General features: G+C 42.4%; 1 protein-coding gene across 3 annotated transcripts in view; it reads left to right on the forward strand.

Moving 5' to 3' along the window:
* The window catches only part of si:dkeyp-97b10.3, a 38451-nt gene that overhangs the window by 7021 nt on the left and 8930 nt on the right, over positions 1–22500 (forward strand). Inside the window, exons 1-10 of one of the 3 annotated variants that reach the window (XM_048265246.1) lie at positions 3224–4806; positions 5965–5996; positions 12329–12361; positions 12810–12899; positions 14021–14059; positions 15773–15811; positions 15903–15946; positions 16211–16263; positions 16582–16799; positions 17266–17516. In XM_048265246.1, the coding sequence (XP_048121203.1) occupies positions 4481–4806; positions 5965–5996; positions 12329–12361; positions 12810–12899; positions 14021–14059; positions 15773–15811; positions 15903–15946; positions 16211–16263; positions 16582–16799; positions 17266–17516 (1125 nt within the window). In that variant the 5' untranslated portion in view covers positions 3224–4480. Of the gene's footprint in view, positions 1–3223; positions 4807–5964; positions 5997–12328; positions 12362–12809; positions 12900–14020; positions 14060–15772; positions 15812–15902; positions 15947–16210; positions 16264–16581; positions 16800–17265; positions 17517–22500 lie in introns of those variants that run through there. The other 2 variants (XM_048265247.1, XM_048265248.1) reach the window with 2 other exon arrangements.

Genomic DNA, 22500 nt, shown 5'->3' on the forward strand with positions numbered 1-22500 from the left:
CACCGATCAAAATCAAAATGCCTCTGGAAAAATTAGATAGACCTACAACCAATCAGGGCAATGAAGGAGACGACATATGCAGAGCAACGGAAAGAAACGTCTCATCAAACGAGCGTTTTTCAAAACTGCTTCGACGACAGTAAGCCCGCCTCAACGGTTGTGATTGGTGCCTGGGTTTTAGGAACATTGGAAATGGGAGAACATGGCCTCTTTGCCAGACGGACCTGCAGTGCAATCAAATTGGCCAAAGGTTCTTCTTGGTTCTCCCAGGCTACCAACACACAATACTGTACAAAAGTTTAAGGAACTTTTGTTTCACAAAACATTTGTCTTAGACAGTTATCTGCCATATTTTAGACTTTTGTTGTTACAGGATAGACTGTCATATCATGATTTATATTGTCAAACACTCTTGATATAACACTCTTAGGCCTGGCCTGCTTTGTGACCTCAAGTACAGAAAGTGACTACAGTTTGTGAGTTAAAGTGACAACACTTTGTGAGTTATCGCCAAGTAACAGTGTAAGCAAGGTGATAGAGCACTAAATAGACACTAACATGGCTAGCTTACTGAAGGTTTTCTCTGAGAGCTACAGCATCAACTCCACTGTAAGCTGCCGGAGGCCCTAGGTCATCTCAAAGTCACAGGTTTGCAACAGATCTCATTGATGGCCTATGTGCATGCTTGCATTGCGTAATGGACATAAAGCCTCAAAGAACTTTTGAAATCAGTTTTGCCTGTTTATTATACAGAGATTGGTTTGAGTTGGTGTAGGCCATGTACAGTGTAAGTACTGAATGAGGATAATTAATGGTGACAGTGATGAGGATGGGTAATGACTAAAGCATGGGATCCAACAGTTTCAGATCCCAAAGCGACTTGTCTGAGCTGAGGGAACAAAGTGCAACACATGCTGTGTACAAAACATACAGTATAGCTACAAGTCATTCTTTATCCAAAGTGTACAGTACAGCTCTAGTGTACAAGTCTTTCTCTGTGCAGTGGGCCAGGGATGTCCCTAGGTGGCAGTATATATCTGTATAAGATATTTTTTACTGCTCATGGCTGCAGTTCATTTTTCCTCCACTGGTGTTGTCTTGTTACTTCCTGTACTGTGTTCCCTGAAAGCAACAAGTGCCCCTGACGGCTGGGCTCAAAGTGATCTTACAGCAATAGAACAACATTTTAGCTATTAAATAACATCTGAAGCATTTTAACATTTCAGCTATTAAATAACATCTGAAGCATTTTAACATTTAAGCTATTAAATAACATCTGAAGCATTTTAACATTTAAGCTACAGAACTAATAGCTACAGCAATATAATTACATTTAAGCTGCAGTGCCTAAATGTTAAATAAATCATGTCAGAGATCATAGTTAGGAATTACCACTGCATGATCACGGCATGACACAAAAATCTCCTATTTGTATATAATAAAGATAATGTCTCCTCTTTGCAATTTCAAGGCACTAGCCTCCAAAATACTCACCCATGAAACAATTGATCAAACACAACTAACAGATGTAAAAACACTTAGGTAACTGTAAACTCAACAATCAGTCCTCAACAGTGGGATATGTATTAGCCAATGACATGGTTGTCCTAGCCAAAAGATGTATTAAAAACATCATGTTGATGTGTAGGGTTCAGCTGGAAATGTGATTATGTTATGTGATTATGTTAAGGAGCGATGTTAGCTATGAGCATTGCTAAAGTAACGTATGCTGTGCTAAAAAGGATAAAGTTCCTATGCACAGCCTTCCAGGTGCTGGTAAGGTGCAGTCATCAATAAATTAAAATCATGCTGTGCTATTTGACTGATGGAGTGGCCACAGCAGTCATCATCAGCAGCAGCATGACTCTGTGAGCTACGTTGAAGCTATGTTTGCCGCGCCGTAGGCCTAAATTCTCCCTCTGACCCTCTGGCGTCTAATAGACGGACTTATAGACAGACCCTTTGGAGCAGCCGGTGGCAGGTGTGGCAGAGATGTTGGATTTGAACACACTCATACAGTGGTGGAAGCGGTCATGCTGCACACTGGGAGTGTGGAAGTTTAAGATTGACTCTTGTAATAACAACATTAGTTACAGTAACTTAACTACCTAAAATGTTCACTAAATAGTGCTGGTGAAGTTTGGCCCGAAGGGCCCACTACAATCGGTCAGACACACTCTCTAATATGCAATCCTGGCAGTAGGCTACCCTTAAATATGTGTATTAAACTAAGTGCCGTGGAGCAGTGCAAGTGAACAGGACTGTATTAACTCACTCTCTCTGGCTCATTGGTGGTCTGAGGTGGCTGGAGTAGGCTACACAAGCTCCATACTCAACATGGGATCACACATCGCCGTGTAACGCCATACTGGCCTCAGGCAAATGGTGAAGTTGAAAGGCACAACAGAACACTTTGTAAGGCTATACGTGCAGCTCATGCTGAAGGGAAGGGCATGGCCTACGTAGCTAGACGTTTTCCTTGTGGCTTTCGCAGTTTTACAGGTCTGGCTGAGCTGCTATTCAACCACCAAACTTCCTGAACTGTCAAGAGTCCAAGCTGCAACCTGTACGTATGCTGCAGTTTGCATACAGCTGATGCTGTGAGTACTATTACAGAAGCAGAAGCAAAACACACTTTCAGCACCATATGAACGTGACCCCTACACAGTGATAGAGCGAAAAGGTCAGTCAGTCAGCCAGTGGCAGATGTGGCAGAGATGCTGGATTTGAACACACTCATACAGTGGTGGAGGCGGTCATGCTGCACACTGGGAGCAGTGTGGGGAGCAGTGTGGGGGTCTGTGCGGGGGTCAGTTTGGGGTTCAGTGTTTTGCTCATGGATGTTTGGACGGGGTCAGGAAGAGCTGGGTTGCCCAATGACTGGTTGCCCTCTACCTTTTGAGCCTCTACCTTTTCAGCCACCGCTGCCTTGTTTAAATGGAGACAACAAGCATCTGGACATTCTGGAGGAAGGGTAGGTGCACTAAACTAAGATATTTAAGGGGCATGGGTATCTGGAGAGATTAAATTAATGGTATCCAGGTTACACAAATGCGATTGTGTTTTATTGGACTTTTATTTTGACAAGTTGTCGTCATTCTGTCTTCCACATTCATGAAAGGTTTGGTATGAATGTTGAGTCGTGTCTCATGAAACAGTTATGAATGCTTAATGTGCAGTTTATGACAGCTGCTATGAATGTGTCATGGACTCACCCGTCAAGTAAAGTGTTACCAAAATTCCTTTAATTTTTCCTCCATTTGTGTTGTCTTGTTACTTCCTGTTCTGTGTTCCCAGAAGGCAACAAGTGCCCCTGACGGCTGGGCTCAGTGTGGGCTGGAACTCAGCGTTCAGCTCAGAGCCCATGGTGATCATGTCCCTTTAGCTCAGAGCCCATGGTGATCATGTCCCTTTAGCTCAGAGCCCATGGTGATCATGTCCCTTTAGCTCAACTTATAGTCCCAGTGGAAACTCTCAATTCGTCCCTTTAGCTCAACTTATAGTCCCAGTGGAAACTCTCAATTCGTCCCTTTAGCTCAACTTATAGTCCCAGTGGAAACTCTCAATTCGAGGTGGCACGTGTAGAGCACTTACTAAGCAGACGTGCCGTTTTCCGTTTTACTGTAAAGATTTACATTTATTCATTTGGTAGACCCGTTTGTCCAAAGCGACATACAGCAATACAATAACATTTTAGCTATTAAATAACATCTGAAGCATTTTAACATTTAAGCTGTTAAATAACATCTGAAGCATTTTAACATTTAAGCTACATAACTACAGCTACAGCAATAGAATAACATTTAAGCTGCAGTGCCTAAATGTTGAATAAATGAGACCATAGTTAGGAATTACCACTGCATCTGACAATACGAGTACTAGAGGAGTGCCTACAGTTTTGTACAATTGCTTAAACACTAAAATCAAAAGTATCCCATAGATAGCGAAACCTTACACTCAAGGAGCAAAATATCAGCCCAGATTTGCACAACTACAGTATAAGCACATTATCAGGCCCACAGATTTTGTGAAACACTACACATATTGATTTACAAAACACTAAACACGTTTCTCTACTTTAGACACAAAAATCTCAGATAATGTCTCCTCTTTGCAATTACAAGGCACTAGCTTCCAAAATACTCACCCATGAACCAATTGATCAAACACAACTATCGGCAGGGTGGCCAGTGGGCACAAGTCCTGGCTGAAATCATGACAGGGAGACTGAAGACTAGTTGAAGACTGAAGAACAGTCTTCCAACACCAAGGATTCTTTAGAAGTTGTTTCACAATCAGTCAGGCGTGGATGATAAGACATACTTCAGAATGCAAGATCTTCTTTTATATTTTGATTCTGTGTCAGGAACAAAAAAGATAAAACCTGCATGCAAGGTAGCAGTCATAACAAGCCATGCCTGGGATGCAAATGCTACACTTCTAGCATATATAAAGACCCTTTTGAGGCAACCAGCAGCAGATGTGCAGAGATGTTGGATTTGAACACACTCATACAGTGGTGGAGGCTGTCATGCTGCACACGCAGGCTTCAGTACGGAGTTCAGTGTGGGCTTCAGTACGGAGTTCAGTACGGGCTTCAGTACGGAGTTCAGTGTGGGTTTCAGTACGGAGTTCAGTGCAGGCTTCAGTACGGAGTTCAGTGTGGGTTTCAGGGTTTTGCTCATGGATGCCTGGACGGGGTCAGGAAGAGCTGGGTTGCCCAATGACTGGTTGCCCTCTACCTTTTGAGCCTCCGCTGAATTGTCTTGTTGGAGACAACAAGCATCTGGACATTCTGGAGAAAGGGTAGGTGCTCTAAACTAAGAGGTGTAAGGGGCATGGGTATCTCAAGGGCTTTCATACAGGATCTGACCAGTCTGATTTGAAGTGTTATTGATGGATACTGTCAGTCTCGAGTGTAAGGGAAAATGTGTGACAACAGCACAATGGTTTTAGACCTGTTTTATTTTTATTTGGGTTGTTCGTTATATCGCCAATTCTCACAAACAGATGTATTATTATACTCCTTGAATGTAATATGACAGTTTAAGGCTCATATTGCCTACTAGACATGATGAGGCTTGTGTTGTGGATTCAACTCCTGGAGACTGTTGCAAGTGAAATAGCCTTTTATATGTAAATCATAGAATATTCCTTATATTATGTATATATTTATATAAGTGGATGTGCTCCTGGTGAGCTCACTCCTCCTAGCGTGTTCGCTCTCTCTCTCGCTCTCTCTGTCTCTCACACACACACACATCACAATGTGGGCACCAGCTGTAGATACAAGTAGTTTCAAAAACTCCTGTGTGTGTGCGTGTGTCTTTGTGTGTGTGTATGTGCTACCTTCGGATGGTTTAAATGCAGAGGAATATTTCCTTTAAATAACTACTTTGACCAGTGAAACATTGTATAGTGAAGTCATGCATTGATAAGTGTTGAACTTGATTGGGATAATATTAGCAAATACTGAAATGCAAGCATGTTCCATCGAAACTGTAGTGCTAAATACAATTATTATTAGTGTTTAGCAACACCGTGATAAGGTTCTCATTCACCCAACCCTCAGATCCTACATGCAATTACCCAGCAGCCTATTGGGCTACTCTGCTGGTACCCATGTGGTGTATACTGCCTCATGTTCAATACACTGTAACAGGAGTTGTCATAATCATATTGACTATTCTGCGATTGTGAGTGTAGGGTAAGGTTTTAAAGTTTACGTTTTTAAAGTTTACGATTTTAAAGTGTTTGGTAAAGTGTTGTAAGTTGGTTTGGATTTATAAAAAACATACTTCCTATTTTGTTTCTTGTGTTTTCCAAGTTGCCGTATGCACATATGATATCATGTTTATTGTTATACCAAGCATGAGGATAGAGGCCAGATCTTTAAAAATGGGATTATGTGTTTTTGGAAGGTGAAGGTTTTAATGACATCAGTTTCTTCCTGCTCTCTTACAGAGATGGGAAGGTCCTCCCTCCTGACCAGAAAGGTGAGTCACTACCCACATTAGTCCTGAAAATAAATATCAGACGTTTTCTAGACAGTAGTTCTAGAGCAGCTCATTTGACCTGCACTACATGACCTCTCTAGGTCAGAGAAGTCTTACACCTGCATCTCCACTAGATTTCCACTAGAGGGTGCTATTTAGCTGAGTTAGCACACAGGAATGACAAAGCATGTCGGTGGTTGTGGCCTCCCCCTAACGTCTATTCTGAGAGTTGTCCATTTTCAGATCTCCTTTACTGGCTGCACACTTACCAGCAATGGCAATCATTTCTGCCGTTGTGAGGCATTACACTTATAATGTCAACTGCAAACTACAGCCAAAGAAACACCTCAGATATGCATCAAACTAAAGAACAGCCTACCAACAACACTTCCAGATACAATTTGATCATCATAATAATTGATAAAGCTATAAAACTTAGCCAGTAAAGTTTTCAAACAGCTTTTGTCCACACAATCATATTTTCTATAAGTATGCTATAAAACGTACAGTATATACAATGATGCAACTTACTTAACCATTCTTCACAATAATAGACTCTGCAAATATAGTGCACAAATATTTTACCTCTTACTGATGGTGAAAAAAACACTTGTTTTGAGCTGTCCACTCCAACATACATAACATTTAAAGTATAAATATCTAAGCATTTAAAAGTATACATATATAAGCATTTAAAGCATACATATCTAAGTATTTAAAGTATACATAGCATTTAAAGTATACATATCTTAGCATTTAAAGTATACATATCTAAGCATTTAAAGTAGGCTATACATATCTAAGCATTTAAAGTACACATAGCAATTAAAGTATACATATCTAAGCATTTAAAGTATACATATCTAAGCATTTAAAGCATACATATCTTAGAATTTAAAGTATACAGAGCATTTTAAGTATACATATCTAAGCATTTAAAGTATACATATCTAAACCTTTAAAGTATACATTTCTAAAATGGATAGTTCCAGTCCTTGATTATGATTGGCTGAAATACGTTCAATGCCGTAAAATCCATCACAAACATACACCTTGACCGCATTTGGCTCTATATTACTGCGCTACCATAACTTGATACAAAAGATGAAGTAGCTGCGTCTTCTGATGTTGCTTGTCACTCCCTTGTTTTGAAGAATAAGCTGAATGAATAAGCTTACTATTGTATAATATGCCATACAGTATAGACTTTAATATAGTGCAGCATTACAGTTGATGTGTCCTGTAGCCCAGTGTGTCCTGTAGCTACAGCAGCCCAGTGTGTCCTGTAGCAGCCCAGTGTGTCCTACAGCAGCCCAGTGTGTCCTACAGCAGCCCAGTGTGTCCTGTAGCTACAGCAGCCCATTGTGTCCTGTAGCCCAGTGTGTCCTGTAGCCCATTGTGTCCTACAGCAGCCCAGTGTGTTTCTGTAGCAGCCCAAGTGTGTCCTACAGCAGCCCAGTGTGTCCTGTAGCAGCCCAGTGTGTCCTGTAGCTACAGCAGCGAAGTGTGTCCTACAGCAGCCCAGTGTGTCCTGTAGCAGCCCAATGTCCTGTAGCTACAGCAACCCAGTGTGTCCTGTAGCTACAGCAGCCCAGTGTGTCCTGTAGCCCAGTGTGTCCTGTAACTACAGCAGCCCAGTGTGTCCTACAGCAGCCCAGTGTGTCCTGTAGCTACAGCAGCCCAGTGTGTCCTACAGCAGCCCAGCAGCCCAGTGTATCCTACAGCAGCCCAGTGTGTCCTGTAGCCCAGGGTGTCCTACTCCGTGGTGTCCTATAGCATTTAAAATATACATATCTAAACCTTTACAGTAAAGTATGCATATCTAAGCATTTAAAGTATACATATCTAAGCTTTTAAAGTATACATTTCTAAACCTTTAAAGCAGGGGTTCTCAAACTTTTGTGGGCCGGGGACCCCTCATGGAGTGGAAAATTCTCCAAGGACCCCTCATAATCGCAACACATAAAACTTAAGTTAATCATGTAGCTGTATAGCCTTTTTTCTGTTAGATGCTTATGTTATAGAGTGCTAATACCACAATAGGGTACGTTCAGACTTAGCGTCTTTTTCTGACAAAATAAGTTATGCAGACCGCTTTTTCAGTTTGGAAAAAAATCTGCCAGCGTTCTTGTTCCAAAAAGCAGCCGGAAGCGTTTTTTTTTTTTTTGCAATAGGCAAAGTAACTAACTTTACGTGTGGATACAAAACAATTGGGGGGAAATTGGCTATTGCTTTTGGTATGTTATGGTAAAGTTGTGCAGTCATGTTAAACAATTCTCTATGCTCAGACACAAAAACGAGTCTCTCGACCGCTGTTCTGTCACCGTCTCCATTTTTTACTTGTTGTCATGGGAAACCACAGTTCTACCAGAAAGACTCAGTAGACAGAATAGAATAAGTTAACAATTTAATTAGTAAAGGAACGGCTTGGATACAAGCATGATAAAGAGTCCTGAATAGGTAACGGTCTTTGGCGAGGCCCGCCTCGATCCGGTCCAGCGATGAGTGGATCTCGCCTCCCGCCGATGGATGAAGGCAGGGGCGGGGAGCCTACCCCCCACGACGAGACGGGGACCAACTGGTGGCGGTGGCTGAAAGATGATGCTGTGGTAGGCAGACCATGCCCGATTGACGTGGACTGCTGGCAGAGGTGGCTGAGGGGAGGTGGAGGGGCGCCAAAGTCAGCGTACTGAGAAGCAGAAGCAGTGTTAGGTGGTACATATTTAAAGAGCCCACTGAATTCCTATAGGCTAGCGCTGATTGAATCAGTGAATAATCGGATTGCGGGGCTTTCCCGAAAGTAGGCAGCTAAGATTGGCTCCGTGTAAGCATGGGAGGAGTAAAGGCTACACTACGAGTCTTCCTAGTAGAACTTTCGCTGAAGCTATCATGTCTCGGTAATCCGCTTGTGATTGGTCAGCTGTAAAAAAGACAGCATGACGTATGACGTTTTTCCGCTAGAAGTTGAATATTTATCAACTTCTGAGCTGCAGAAAAAGACGGTTGCGGTCACGTTTTAAAAGAAGCCGACAACTTTTTTGAAAACACGGTCAACTCCATAGGGTTATAATGTAAAACGGACGCTGGCAGCTGCAAAAAAGACGCTTAGTCTGAACGTACCCATAGTCATGTTAGCAAACTTTGACAGTATGTAAGATTTAAAGGATTGTTGTTTCTTTGTCAAATGTAGGCCTATTGTGTTGAACACATAGTGTTTGCTTCACATAACTTTCATTTTGTTGGAGGTTAATTAATAGTGAAGTGTTTTGACGTATTGATGTAACGTATCAGCAGATCAATTGGGCAAATGCTGATACTGTAGCATTTTTCGCCATATAAGACAATTTAATATTTTGTAGCAAACTTTGTCAGGGACCCCCTGACAATGTGCTGCGGATCCCTGGGGGTCCCCGGACCCCACTTTGAGAACCAATGCTTTAAAGTATACATTTCTAAAACGGATAGTTCCAGTCTTGATTATGATTGGCTGAATCGCGTTCGATGCCATTGTAAAATCCAGCATAAACCTTGACCGCATTTGGTTCTATATTACTGCGCTACCATAACTTGATACAAAAGGTAAAGATAGAGGAAATATATTTCTTGGCAGAAGAATGATTATCTATGAATAAATCATTACATTTCTCGTTACTGTTGCTTTATGTTATGAAATCTCTAGTAACCGTTTTAGAAAAGCAATAAGCCTAGCGCGTCGTGCCTAACAACCCCCCTTAGCTGTTCTACAATCAGTGTAACCTACAGCCTCTTGGAGCTTATTGCTTAAATCTAAGCATTGTCAATGACCATTTGCCACAAAACATTTTTTATCCTTCATCGGATGTAGATTACACAAAAAACCTAAATATTTCAAGATAATTCTGGAGGGTTTAATTATTGTGAAACAAAGTGCTTACCCTGATTGTGAAATCACCCACATATTATGGCTGTTTCACTGTCAGCAGAGAGAAGTGTGTAGTTGAACCAGTTGCTTTGACACCTATCTACAATACTTTCAGCTACAGTAGTTATGTGTGATAACCCAGGTCTCGTTAGTTAGTTTGTTTATTATTTAGTTGATTTATTGATTTGAATTATTGAGAATTAGGCTTTACAGTTCAGATTGCTTACTGGAGACGAGTCAGCATTTTTTGTTTTTGATTTTGTTTTGCTTTTGTCTTGCTTTGTGTGTGTGTGGCAGAGCACGCGTGGGGTTTCACACAGAGGATATTGGATGCGTCCATTTCCATCTTTCATTTTGAGAGATTGACCTTCCTCTCGTCCCCCCTCTGCTCACTCCCTCTTCCTATCTTTTCGGACTCTGTACTTTCCTTGTTGTTTTCTTGAAAAAGTACCCCACAAACACACACTGCGTAGAAATAGCCCAGCGTTTGTGCCACTCGATCACCAAGTGTCCTTCGCCAAGTGTCTTTTTGTGGTGTGGTGTAGATGCCCACTGTTTGTGGGGTGTCCCATATTGTAACACTTTGGTTGTTTATTCTCTGGTATATGAAGGGGATTGTGTGACCACTGGGCATTAAAATAATCAATACTGTGAAAAAAATAATAATTAACAGTGACGCAAGACAAACATTCCCCAGAACTTGAGCTCTTCTGCAGAAGCCCACTATCTTACTGTAATACGCTGCGTAAAGTAATGCACACAAGGGTTTGGCACACACACAACATAAGCTCATTTCCCATATTCCCACGGGGCAGATGGTGTGGTGATTGGTTGCTGTGGCCATGGTGGTGTGTGTGTGTGTGGGGGGGAGTTGTGTCTTCCATGATCAACAGAAGTAGATGTGTCACTGCAACAATTTTGAAGGTGTATTTCTCACAGCTAAACCAAGCTAGATAGAGAGATACAGTATAGAGAGATAGAAGGTTGGGCTTGTGGAACTTTAGGCTACATGGTCCTCGCTTTAGATTGGGGGGCTGCAAAATGTACTACAAATAGGTAAGAAAGGTCTTATGTTTATTAGTTATCCACCTCTTTTGTCTTATACACCATTAACAAGCATTAACAAGCTGCTTGTTAACACTTACAACTGTTAACAAAAATGCTTGTAAGTAACTTAAAAGGCTGCTTATTATCACTTACAAGCTGCATGTTAACAGTTAGTTAATGTTATTAAAGGATAACAACAGTTAACTAACTGTTAGTAATGAATTGTTAACTGCTTATTATGCACTGTTAATACCTAATAAGCACATGTTATTCTAAAGCGTTACCGATGTGTTAATCTGCCGTGGGCAAGGACATTTCACCTTGGTTGGTAGATCAGCAGCTGAACTTATGAACTCACTTCCTTGTTTTGAAGAATGAGCTGAATGAATAAGCTTACTATTGTATAATATGAGTATAGCATTTAATTTAGTGCAGCATTACTGCTGTGTCCTGTAGCAGTGCAGTATTACAGTTGATATATAAGTATATATACTCTTTTGATCCTGTGAGGGAAATTTGGTCTCTGCATTTATCCCAGTCCGTGAATTGGTGAAACACACTCAGCACACAGTGAGGTGAAGCACACACAAATCCCGGCACAGTGAGTTGCCTGCAACAACAGCGGCGCTCGGGGAGCAGTGAGGGGTTAGGTGCCTTGCTCAAGGGCCCTTCAGCCGTGCCTACTGGTCGGGCCTCGAACCGGCAACCCTCCGGTTACAAGTCCGAAGCGCTAACCAGTAGGCCACGGCTGCCCCCCAAAATGATGTGTCCTCTAGCAGCCCAGTGTGTCCTGTAGCCCAGTGTGTCCTGTAGCTACAGCAGCCCAGTGTGTCCTGTAGCTACAGTAACCCAGTGTGTCCTGTAGCAGCCCAGTGTCTCCTGTAGCAGCCCAGTGTGTCCTGTAGCTACAGCAGCCCAGTGTGTCCTGTAGCCCAGTGTGTCCTGTAGCTACAGCAGCCCAGTGTGTCCTGTAGCCCAGTGTGTCCTGTAGCTACAGCAGCCCAGTGTGTCCTACAGCAGCCCAGTGTGTCCTGTAGCAGCCCAGTGTGTCCTGTAGCCCAGTGTGTCCTGTAGCCCAGTGTGTCCTGTAGCTACAGCAGCTTAGTGTGTCCTACTGCAGCCCAGTGTGTCCTGTAGCAGCCCAGTGTGTCCTACAGCAGCCCAGTGTAGCAGCCCAGTGTGTCCTACATTCTTTCATCATGTTGGCAGAGGCTTCAGTGATGACACACTGTCTTTATTTGACCTCTTACGCAGCGGAGGGATTATAGGATCGGATGGTTTCCACTTCCACAGTTAGGTGAATGTGAATGTGTGGTTAGTGGTCACAGATTCCTGTTCTTTCTAAACCAGTCTAAATCAACTCCTCTCCTACATGCTTTAACAGATACACCCCCGGAGTCTGAGAACAGCGCATCAGGTGGGTACAGCCAATAGGAATCTGCTCCACTTCTTCTCTTTCAGCTGACTCTCTTGCTCTGGCAGCCGTGTGCTTTGTGCATCCTACTGCATCTGCATCGCTCCTCTGATGTTTTGTAATCTAAGCCAACATTCAAAATAAATGAAATCAGTGTTGATCAATAGTGAAATTGAAAATGAAGAAAAATGAAGCAGCAGGCTACAGGTGGGAAGTTGGGGGGTTTAACTCCTGTGTGTAGATTCTGTATGGGAATATGTTACAGTGTTATTTCTGTGTGTAGATTCAGTATGGGAATATGTTACAGTGTTATTTCTGTGTGTAGATTCAGTATGGGAATATGTTACAGTGTTATTTCTGGTGTTAGATTCTGTATGGGAAAATGTTACAGTGTTATTTCTGGTGTTAGATTCAGTATGGGAATATGTTACAGTGTTATTTCTGGTGTTAGATGACACAGAGGCATCAAGTGCGGGAAGCTCATCAGAGGAAGAGGTGGAAGAGGATGAGGAAGATGAGGAAGACGAAGAGGGACATACAGGTAAGCTATGAGACCATGGTGTCTTTCAGAGGAAAGGCATCTATAAACTGCCCCTTAACTATGTCATCTAGTGTAGAAGTTACCCTTACATAAATTTCAGGTTTCTGGCGAACAGTTGCCCCAAATTTGCGGCAAGGTCATATTTTCACATGCAAATCAGGTTTCTGGCAAACAGTTGCGGTTAACTTTTGGCAATGTTGCAGCAAATTTGCAGCAATGTCATATGCAAATTAGGTTTGTCACCAGAAGTTCACTGTAAGTTTGCCATTATTGGCTAAGTGTGGTGGCAAATCAAATGGTGAACACATTTGCCACTAGTGGCAACCTTCTCATTGTTGCCAGAACTTTGCTGGAAGTTTGCTTCTAGCGGCCAACATTGGCAAACTTCTGGCAATATTTTCTAGTGAACTCATTTGTTTCCCACAAATCACCCACAAGTTTGCTGCAAATCTGACGCAAATATTTCTGGAAGGGTACTCGTTTACTCTTGTGCACATGTCTCTGAAAAAATACATTAGTCAATCTGAATTAAAGCCTTATTTTAACCAGGGTTCCCACGGGTCATGGAATTTCTGGAACATGGAATTTTAGATAGCATATTCCAGACATGGAAAGTCAGGGAATTCTATCATTTTTGGGGAAAAGTCATGGAATTTCAGGGAATTGTGTTGTAGCAGTTTAAAATGTACATTAATACAAATATATTTCCACACAGAATTGGTGTAAATCTCATTATTAGCTTCACGGCTTGCTTGAGTAGCCCAGCTGTGTTTATTCAATGCCTATTTATTCATCTCACGCTCTAAAAAAGTTAAAGATTCTTGACCGCTAAGTGGGTGCTCTGAAATAATTTGACTTAGAGTGGGAACCCTGTTTAAGACACAAATGAATACTAGTATTAGTACTGTCTAACAATATAATATAATATTAATAATATAATAATAATCATATCATAATAATTCATATCCCTTTTTTTTAGTTTTCATGTCAAATTATTGATTATTGATAGCTATGAAACGCAACATGCGTCATGTTGACGAAGCTGCACATTACCTGATAATGTGCAGCTGATACCTGATTACCTCACCTGTTAATGAAGCTTCTTTCTTCTTCTTTTACAGCAGAGAGTGATGAAGGCGGTGCTTATGACACAAGACACGGTAAGCCAGAAACTCACTTGGACGGTGGCCTAAAGAGGACATGATGTCCAAGGATCAGGACTTACAACTGGGCTACATCGGGTCTGCATTTGAAGGGCTCAGTGTAGTGTAGTAGAGGCAGTGTAAAATAGTTACCAGAGAAGACTGATGTTTTTAATGTACATGTACATGCCACTATCATGTCTGGTGTAGCCAGTTTAAATGTACATGCCACTATCATGTCTGGTGTAGCCACTATCATGTCTGGTGTAGCCACTCTCATGTCTGGTGTAGCCAGTTTAAATGTACATGCCACTATCATGTCTGGTGTAGCCACTATCATGTCGGGTGTAGCCAGTTTAAATGTACATGTCACTATCATGTCTGGTGTAGCCACTATCATGTCGGGTGTAGCCAGTTTAAATGTACATGTCACTATCATGTCTGGTGTAGCCACTATCATGTCGGGTGTAGCCAGTTTAAATGTACATGTAACTATCATGTCTGGTGTAGCCACTATCATGTCTGGTGTAGCCACTATCATGTCTGGTGTAGCCACTATCATGTCGGGTGTAGCCAGTTTAAATGTACATGTCACTATCATGTCTGGTGTAGCCACTATCATGTCGGGTGTAGCCAGTTTAAATGTACATGTCACTATCATGTCTGGTGTAGCCACTATCATGTTGGGTGTAGTCAGTTTAAATGTACATGTAACTATCATGTCTGGTGTAGCCACTATCATGTCTGGTGTAGCCACTATCATGTCTGGTGTAGCCAGTTCTAATGTACATGCCACTATCATGTCTGGTGTAGCCACTATCATGTCTGGTGTAGCCACTATCATGTCTGGTGTAGCCAGTTTAAATGTACATGTCACTATCATGTCTGGTGTAGCCAGTTTAAATGTACATGCCACTATCATGTCTGGTGTAGCCACTATCATGTCTGGTGTAGCCAGTTTAAATGTACATGTCACTATCATGTCGGGTGTAGCCAGTTCTAATGCACATGCCACTATCATGTCTGGTGTAGCCACTATCATGTCTGGTGTAGCCAGTTTAAATGTACATGTCACTATCATGTTTGGTGTAGCCACTATCATGTCTGGTGTAGCCAGTTTAAATGTACATGTCACTATCATGTTTGGTGTAGCCACTATCATGTCTGGTGTAGCCAGTTTAAATGTACATGTCACTATCATGTCTGGTGTAGCCAGTTTTTTAGTGGAAACTAATTATGGCAGCATACACTCTGCGAACGGAACACTTCAGTTATGTGTGTGATGTAGCCCAGTGTTTCCCAACCTTTTTTCCTTGAAGGCCCCTTTGCCTGTGTCTAAGACAAGCCAGGGACCCTTACCCGAACTCCTACCCGCATACACACACAAAGGATAAAGTGATTAATTACAAACTTATAAGGTCAGAGGTAATAAATAGCTATTTAAATGTGGAACAAAAATATGTTTTAATTTGGATCATACAGAATTTTGATTATCCAATTGGGTGTGTTATTGGGATTTTATACATTTAATGTGTGCAAATATAATTCTGGTAACCTTACAACCTCAGCCCAGGCAGCATTGTGCGGACCCCCTGCAATCTCTGGTGACCCCTAGTGGGGTCTGTGGACCCCAGGATGGGAACCACTGATGTAGTCTACCTGTTCAAAGTACCTGTTGTGCAGTGATATGTTCTCTCTGCGGTAAATAATGATCTTGTGTTGTTACCGCAGAGGAGGCTCCGGACCCAGAGGCTGGGGAAAAGCAAAATGGTAAACACCGTAATTACAGTACATGCAAAAAAAAAAGATAAATACAAAAAGATATATAAAAATGTTTCTAATTCGGTTCTAATGTTTTCAGGTGTTTATGGAAAGCCGTGCTGTGAAAAGTGCAAGGCCATTCAGGTAAGGTCATACATTATATATACGTTACAGTATATATACTTTTTTGTTCATTTGAACGCTGTATTTGTATGGAAGTGTGCAAGTCTGTACAGAATGCTGACAGTTGAAAGAGGAAGTGGCATCCCATAATGAGACAGTGAAAGATGGCGCATGATTGATTTAGCATCAGTTCAGTCAATACGGAGTGCAAACCTAAATCAGAGTAGATTTGGGATTTACAGTTTCATGTCATATTCCAATGTTTAATTGCTATCTGTATTCTAGAATCATGATTATGAAGTTGTTACACCACGGAAAATATCCAGAGGACATCTGCAGTAAGTCACCCTTCCCTTCTCTGCCTGTCTAGCTTCTCTCTCTCTCTCTCTCTCTCTCTCTCTCTCTCTTTCTTTCTCTCTCTCTCTATCTCTCTGTGTCAGTGCCTCTCTGTGTAGATCAGTGGTCAGATCAGCAGCAGACATAGCCATGTTGTCTCTAGCCAGTGGTCAGATCAGTAGCAGACATAGCCATGTTGTCTCTAGCCAGTGGTACTGTATGTAGTAAAGCTGGTGTGGACGTCCACTCCGAGAGCCGCACTTTTGCTCAGCGTCCACGTGGTTTGCTCTCTCTCTGTGTCCTGGTGCCCCCTGCTGCAGGTTGACCCTGGCGTGTGAGGGGACGTACGAGTGCGCAGTGACCGGCCTGGTTTTCGAGGTCTCCCAGAGCGTCCGGATTAAATACTGCGTCCTCTCCTGGAGCAAGTTTGGCTCGTTCCTGAAGGACTCCTGGAAGTTTGCCGGGCCCATCTTTGATGTGGACTGCGACCCGGCCATCCTCAAGTCCATCCAGTTCCCGCACTCCCTCTGTCTGGCAGGTAGGGCTGGAAGGAGAGCGCCCCCTGGCTGTGGCTGACTGTGTATGCTCTAGCCTAATGTTTTATTCCAAAAAAGATTTACACCTGTACACACCACTTTTGTTATATTTGTTCATCATTTGGATATATGGACCCTTTCAACAAGGTAAACAAAAACAATGCTTGAACGTTCTATTTGGGCCCCAATCTACTTCCTCTGCATTAAGATAACATATGGAATGTTCAAAAGGAAGTCTTGTGGGGCCAACTATGATGCTGATAATGGAACTCTCCTGAAAGGGTCCATGTGTTTCCATCTGACAGACTTTCTCTCTTTTCTTTATATCTTCCTCTTCTGTCTTTCTTTTTCTCTTTCTCTGCCATATCTTTCCTTCTCTCCATTTTGCTTTGTGTGTTGTGGCCTTATTTCCCTCTCTCTCTTTCTCTCTCTCTCCCTCTCTCTCTCTCTCTCTCTCTCTCTGGACAGATGAGGACAGCGATGTGACGTTTAGCGTCCTGCATGTGAAGGACAGCAAGCCGCAGATCGAGCCGTCGGTGGACCACTCCGGCAGCCATATCAAGTGGACGGTGACGTCCCTGTCCCCCGTGGGCCCCATCGTCCAGACCAGCCGGCCGGCGCAGCACCATGGCGTCGTCCTCGTCTACAAGGAGGTGGGCCAGCAAGCCTCCTACTCCTTCAGGGTCTACCTGGCCTCCAACAACGACTCCGACATCAAGGTGAGACCAAGCGCGATGCCATAACAAGTCTATCAACAAGCAAAGTTCTCGTGCATGAACTATAGTGTGGCATGTGGGAGCATTGAGTGACTCAGCATCTTTTGCGCTTCAGTGTCTTGCCCATGGTGTTGAGCTGACTCAGCATCTTTTGCGCTTCAGTGTCTTGCCCATGGTTTTGAGCTGACTCAGCATCTTTTGCGCTTCAGTGTCTTGCCCATGGTGTTGAGCTGACTCAGCATCTTTTGCGCTTCAGTGTCTTGCCCATGGTTTTGAGCTGACTCAGCATCTTTTGCGCTTCAGTGTCTTGCCCATGGTGTTGAGCTGACTCAGCATCTTTTGCGCTTCAGTGTCTTGCCCATGGTGTTGGACTAGCAAATTGATTTGGCCACGTTATCAAATTAGCGTTAGTTAGACTTTTCACACCACTCCAATTGGGGCCCACAGACATGAAACAGTCCTGAGTGAAATCAATTGTTTTGAATGAGACTCTGATCTCAGTGTAGTTAATGAAGAACGAGTCCTCCTTCCCCCTTGGCCTTCTCAAGTACGTTAACTAAGCGTTTGCTGAGCGTTTGTTGAGCGTTTGCTGTTCTCACCTGAGGTGTTCCTTCAGGGTCCGTCTGGCTCCCACAGCGGCTCCATTACAGTGAGACACACACACTGGCGACTGCCTCCTGCAAAATACACAGTTTTACAGTTTTACAGTCATATGAGCCACCTACTGCTTCAGCTCAGGTGTGGTCATCTTGGCCGTGTCTCAGGTGAGGTCATCGTGGCCTGTGTCTCACGTGTGGTCATCGTGGCCTGTGTCACTCTCAGGTGTGGTCATCTTGGCCGTGTCTCAGGTGAGGGCATCGTGGCCTGTGTCTCAGGTGTGGTCATCGTGGCCTGTGTCACTCTCAGGTGTGGTCATCTTGGCCGTGTCTCAGGTGAGGTCATCGTGGCTTCTGTCTCAGGTGAGGTCATCTTGGCCGTGTCTCAGGTGAGGTCATCGTGGCCTCTGTCTCAGGTGAGGTCATCTTGGCCGTGTCTCAGGTGAGGTCATCGTGGCCTGTGTCTCAGGTGTGGTCATCTTGGCCGTGTCTCAGGTGAGGTCATCGTGCCCTGTGTCACACTCAGGTGTGGTCATCTTGGCCGTGTCTCAGGTGTGGTCATCTAAGATGGAAAGGAAAACAGCGGCCATATTGTAAAACTGCATATTGTTATAGTTATGTTCCACTCCTGATAAAAATATACCTAAAAGAGACCTAAAATAACTTATTTTATAAAAATTATCAAAGATTATGGATGAGTGATATAGTATTCCACATTATGCATTAAGCCATTTCAAACCCGTCTGCAGCTTTATGCAGCCATTATGCAACAGTAGATCCAGCGTCCTCAGAGATGTTGTAGGTGATAATAGTAAGAGATGTTGTAGGTGATGATAGTAAGAGATGTTGTAGGTGATAATAGTAAGAGATGTTGTAGGTGATAATAGTTAAGTGGTATGTCGAAGGAGGGAACAATGCAAGAAAAACTCGTATCAATGCTTAATCTCTTTGATATCCGGTAAAGTTCTCATCCAGGTACCGGCAGAGGAATGTAATAGATATCCATTCAGATTTGCCAAAGTTGCTCTCAGTGTCTTGGAAGAGAATTTATGGCTGTGTCCTCGAAACGTGGCAGGTATCTTGCTACGGGCATGAGTGCCAAGTTTGACGTTGTTTGGATAAGAAAAGCAAAAGATATCATTAAATATATTGGTAAAAGCACACTTTGGCTTTCGCCGCTCTACTGTAGCCACTCCCCCCTCACTCACAGCAGTGTGGGACTGCGGGCTACCTGAGAGGGTAAGTGGGCCTTTTGGCAGAATTGAACCCGCGGGTAAAAAGTTAGGCAAGATCAAGATGTGTGGGTGATTATTATGTCTGACCTCAACAATAAAGACTCCCTGAATGCGGTGTGCCTGCATTAAAATGAGTCAGCAGATTTTGATAAATGCGGTTTGCTTGCATCGAAATGAGTCAACACGGCAACAAACACAGGTATGCAGTGCTATGTAAAACATGATTTGCAATAAACTGACACTTCAAATAGCCCAGCTACTTTGGACAGTGAATAAACAAATGACTATTCTGACTGAAAGGATCCAAATTTAAACGAGCGATAATGGTCTCGAATTTAAGACGTTTCAGAGTGCCACACATTGAATTTTGTGTCACATCGTTGCAAATTTCATATGGTGATGCATCATTTCACAAAATGGTTTGGCTTTTCTATCATCAGGTTTTTCAATAGGCTAAACATATAGTCTTAACTCTATAGGCTTTCAATAGGCTAAACATATAGTCTTAACCCAAAGCTATAGGCTTATGTCATTTTGATCTGTAAGAAATGACACATGCAGCCATTCTGCTCACTGCACATTTATTATTTTATAATATAATATTCAGTATTCATTATTGAATGCTTATAGCTGGAATTATGTGTTTCCCTATCATCCTAGGGGTTTACAGGTTCTACAAGAATAGCATGTTTGAACGGGCACTGCACTAGTATTTTAAAAAAAGGTCCTCCCGGGCATGCCTGCCACACTTTAGCTAATGGTCTAAAATCATTGTGATGCTAATTACTTGCTAGTCTCAAACATTTGATGTAAATAAGAAAATTCAATTATTTTTTTAAAGGATTCTTTTTTTTTCAGAGGATATCTTAATAACTATGTATCAAATCAGTAGTCATGGGGTAAATGATGGAATTTCACAGTTGAAAGACATATGTTCTAAAATGTGACAGTATTTTTTGAAGAAGACAGAAGCAGAGACAAAAGAGAAAAAACAAATGAGCTTGAGGCAGCCTGTAATGTGTAGCCTGTAGTGTGTAGCCTATAGTGTGCCTATAGCCACACTATGAATAGCCTATAGTGTGTAGCCTATGGTGTGTGTACTCAGCCTATAGTGTAATGCAGCCTATAGTGTGTAGCCTGTAGTGTGCACCAGCCTATTGTGTAGTCCATGGTGTGTGACCTATATGGTGTGTAGTCTATAGTGTGTAGCCTATGGTGTGTAGCCTATATGAGTGTGTAGCCTATAGTGTGTAGCTATAGCCCTTATTGTAGTGTGCAGCCCTATGGTGCGTGGCCAGCCTATGCAGTGACTGGCAACCTGTAGTGTGTAGCCCTATAGTGTGGCAGCCTGTAGTGTAACAGCCTATAGTGTGTAGCCTGTGGCCTATGGTGTGTGGACCTATCAGTGTGCAGCCTATAGTGTGTAGCCTATAGTGTGTAGCCTGTGGTGTGCAGCCTGTGGTGTGGCAAACCTGTGGTGTGCCAGCTGTGGTGTGTGGCCTATGGTGTGTAGCCTGTAGTGTGTAGCCTATGGTGTGCAGCCTGTAGCCTATAGTGTGTAGCCTATGGTGTGTAAGCCTATGGTGTGTAGCCTATAGGTGTGTGACCCTATAGCCTATAGTGTGCAGCCTATGGTGGTAGCGTGAAAGCCTATGGTGTGTGGCCTACTAGCCTGCCTGGTGTGTAGCCTATAGTGTGTGTAGCCTATAGTGTGTAGCCTATAGCCTATAGTGTGTAGCCTATAGTGTGTAGCCTATAGTGTGTAGCCTATAGTGTGTAGCCTATAGCCTATAGTGTGTAGCCTATAGTGTGTAGCCTATAGTGTGTAGCCTGTAGTGTGTAGCCTATAGTGTGTAGTCTATAGTGTGTAGCCTATAGTGTGTAGCCTATAGTGTGTAGCCTGTAGTGTGTAGTCTATAGTGTGTAGCCTATAGTGTGTAGTCTATAGTGTGTAGCCTGTAGTGTGTAGCCGATAGTGTGTAGCCTATAGCCTATAGCCTATAGCCTATAGTGTGTAGCCTATAGTGTGTAGTCTATAGTGTGTAGTTTATAGTGTGTACTCTATAGTGTGTAGTCTATAGTGTGTAGTTTATAGTGTGTAGTCCGTAGTGTGTACTCTATAGTGTGTAGTCTATAGTGTGTAGTCCGTAGTGTGTAGTCTATAGTGTGTAGTCCGTAGTGTGTAGTCCGTAGTGTGTAGTCTATAGTGTGTAGTCCGTAGTGTGTAGTCTATAGTGTGTAGTCCGTAGTGTGTAGTCCGTAGTGTGTAGTCTATGTAGTCTATAGTGTGTAGTTTATAGTGTGTAGTCTATAGTGTGTAGTCTATAGTGTGTAGTCTATAGTGTGTAGTCCATAGTGTGTAGTCTATAGTGTGTAGTCCATAGTTGAAACCTAAATGACAGCTCGTGGCACAATGTGATGATGATGACGTGGTGTTTTTGGCTGCATTGTCCCACTGTTTTCATCTAAAACTGCCAGTAGCTCAATTTCTCACTGAATTAGGATGTGCAACCATGAGAGCAGATGGAACCTGCAGTGCTTGGTAACCAAGTCATCAGATTATACGACCACTATGTGGTTTGACAGAGATGTCATCATTTAGATTGGAAGGTTATTTTGTCCTAGTCTGGTTGAATCTTGTAGCACTCAAGGTTGATGTGTTTTCTAAGAACATCCTCAATTCTCAACATCCTGACAATATTCAGTGTGGTAGGGTACATACATACAATATATACATTATAATATATACATTATAGTTATCAAACCCCATTATATATACATTATATATGGATACATACATACAATATATGCATTAAAATATATATATTATAGTTATCAAACCCCATTATATATACATTATATATGGATACATATATACAATATATACATTAAAATATATACATTATAGTTATCAAACCCCAGTATATATACATTATATATGGATACATACATACAATATATACATTAAAATATATACATTATAGTTATTAAACCCCATTAACCCCATTATATATACATTATTATATATTATTTTTTGTTACATTTCACATTGAGATGAAACTAAATAGTGTGAGTTTCTCCAAGCGCACTAAATAATAGACTTGTCGGTTAGGTAGTCTTGAGTGTTCTTTCCCCCCTGGGTCATCCCCACTGAAA

Source organism: Alosa alosa, chromosome 15, assembly GCF_017589495.1.
Source record: "Alosa alosa isolate M-15738 ecotype Scorff River chromosome 15, AALO_Geno_1.1, whole genome shotgun sequence".
In the NCBI taxonomy this organism is placed as follows: Eukaryota; Metazoa; Chordata; class Actinopteri; order Clupeiformes; family Clupeidae; genus Alosa; species Alosa alosa.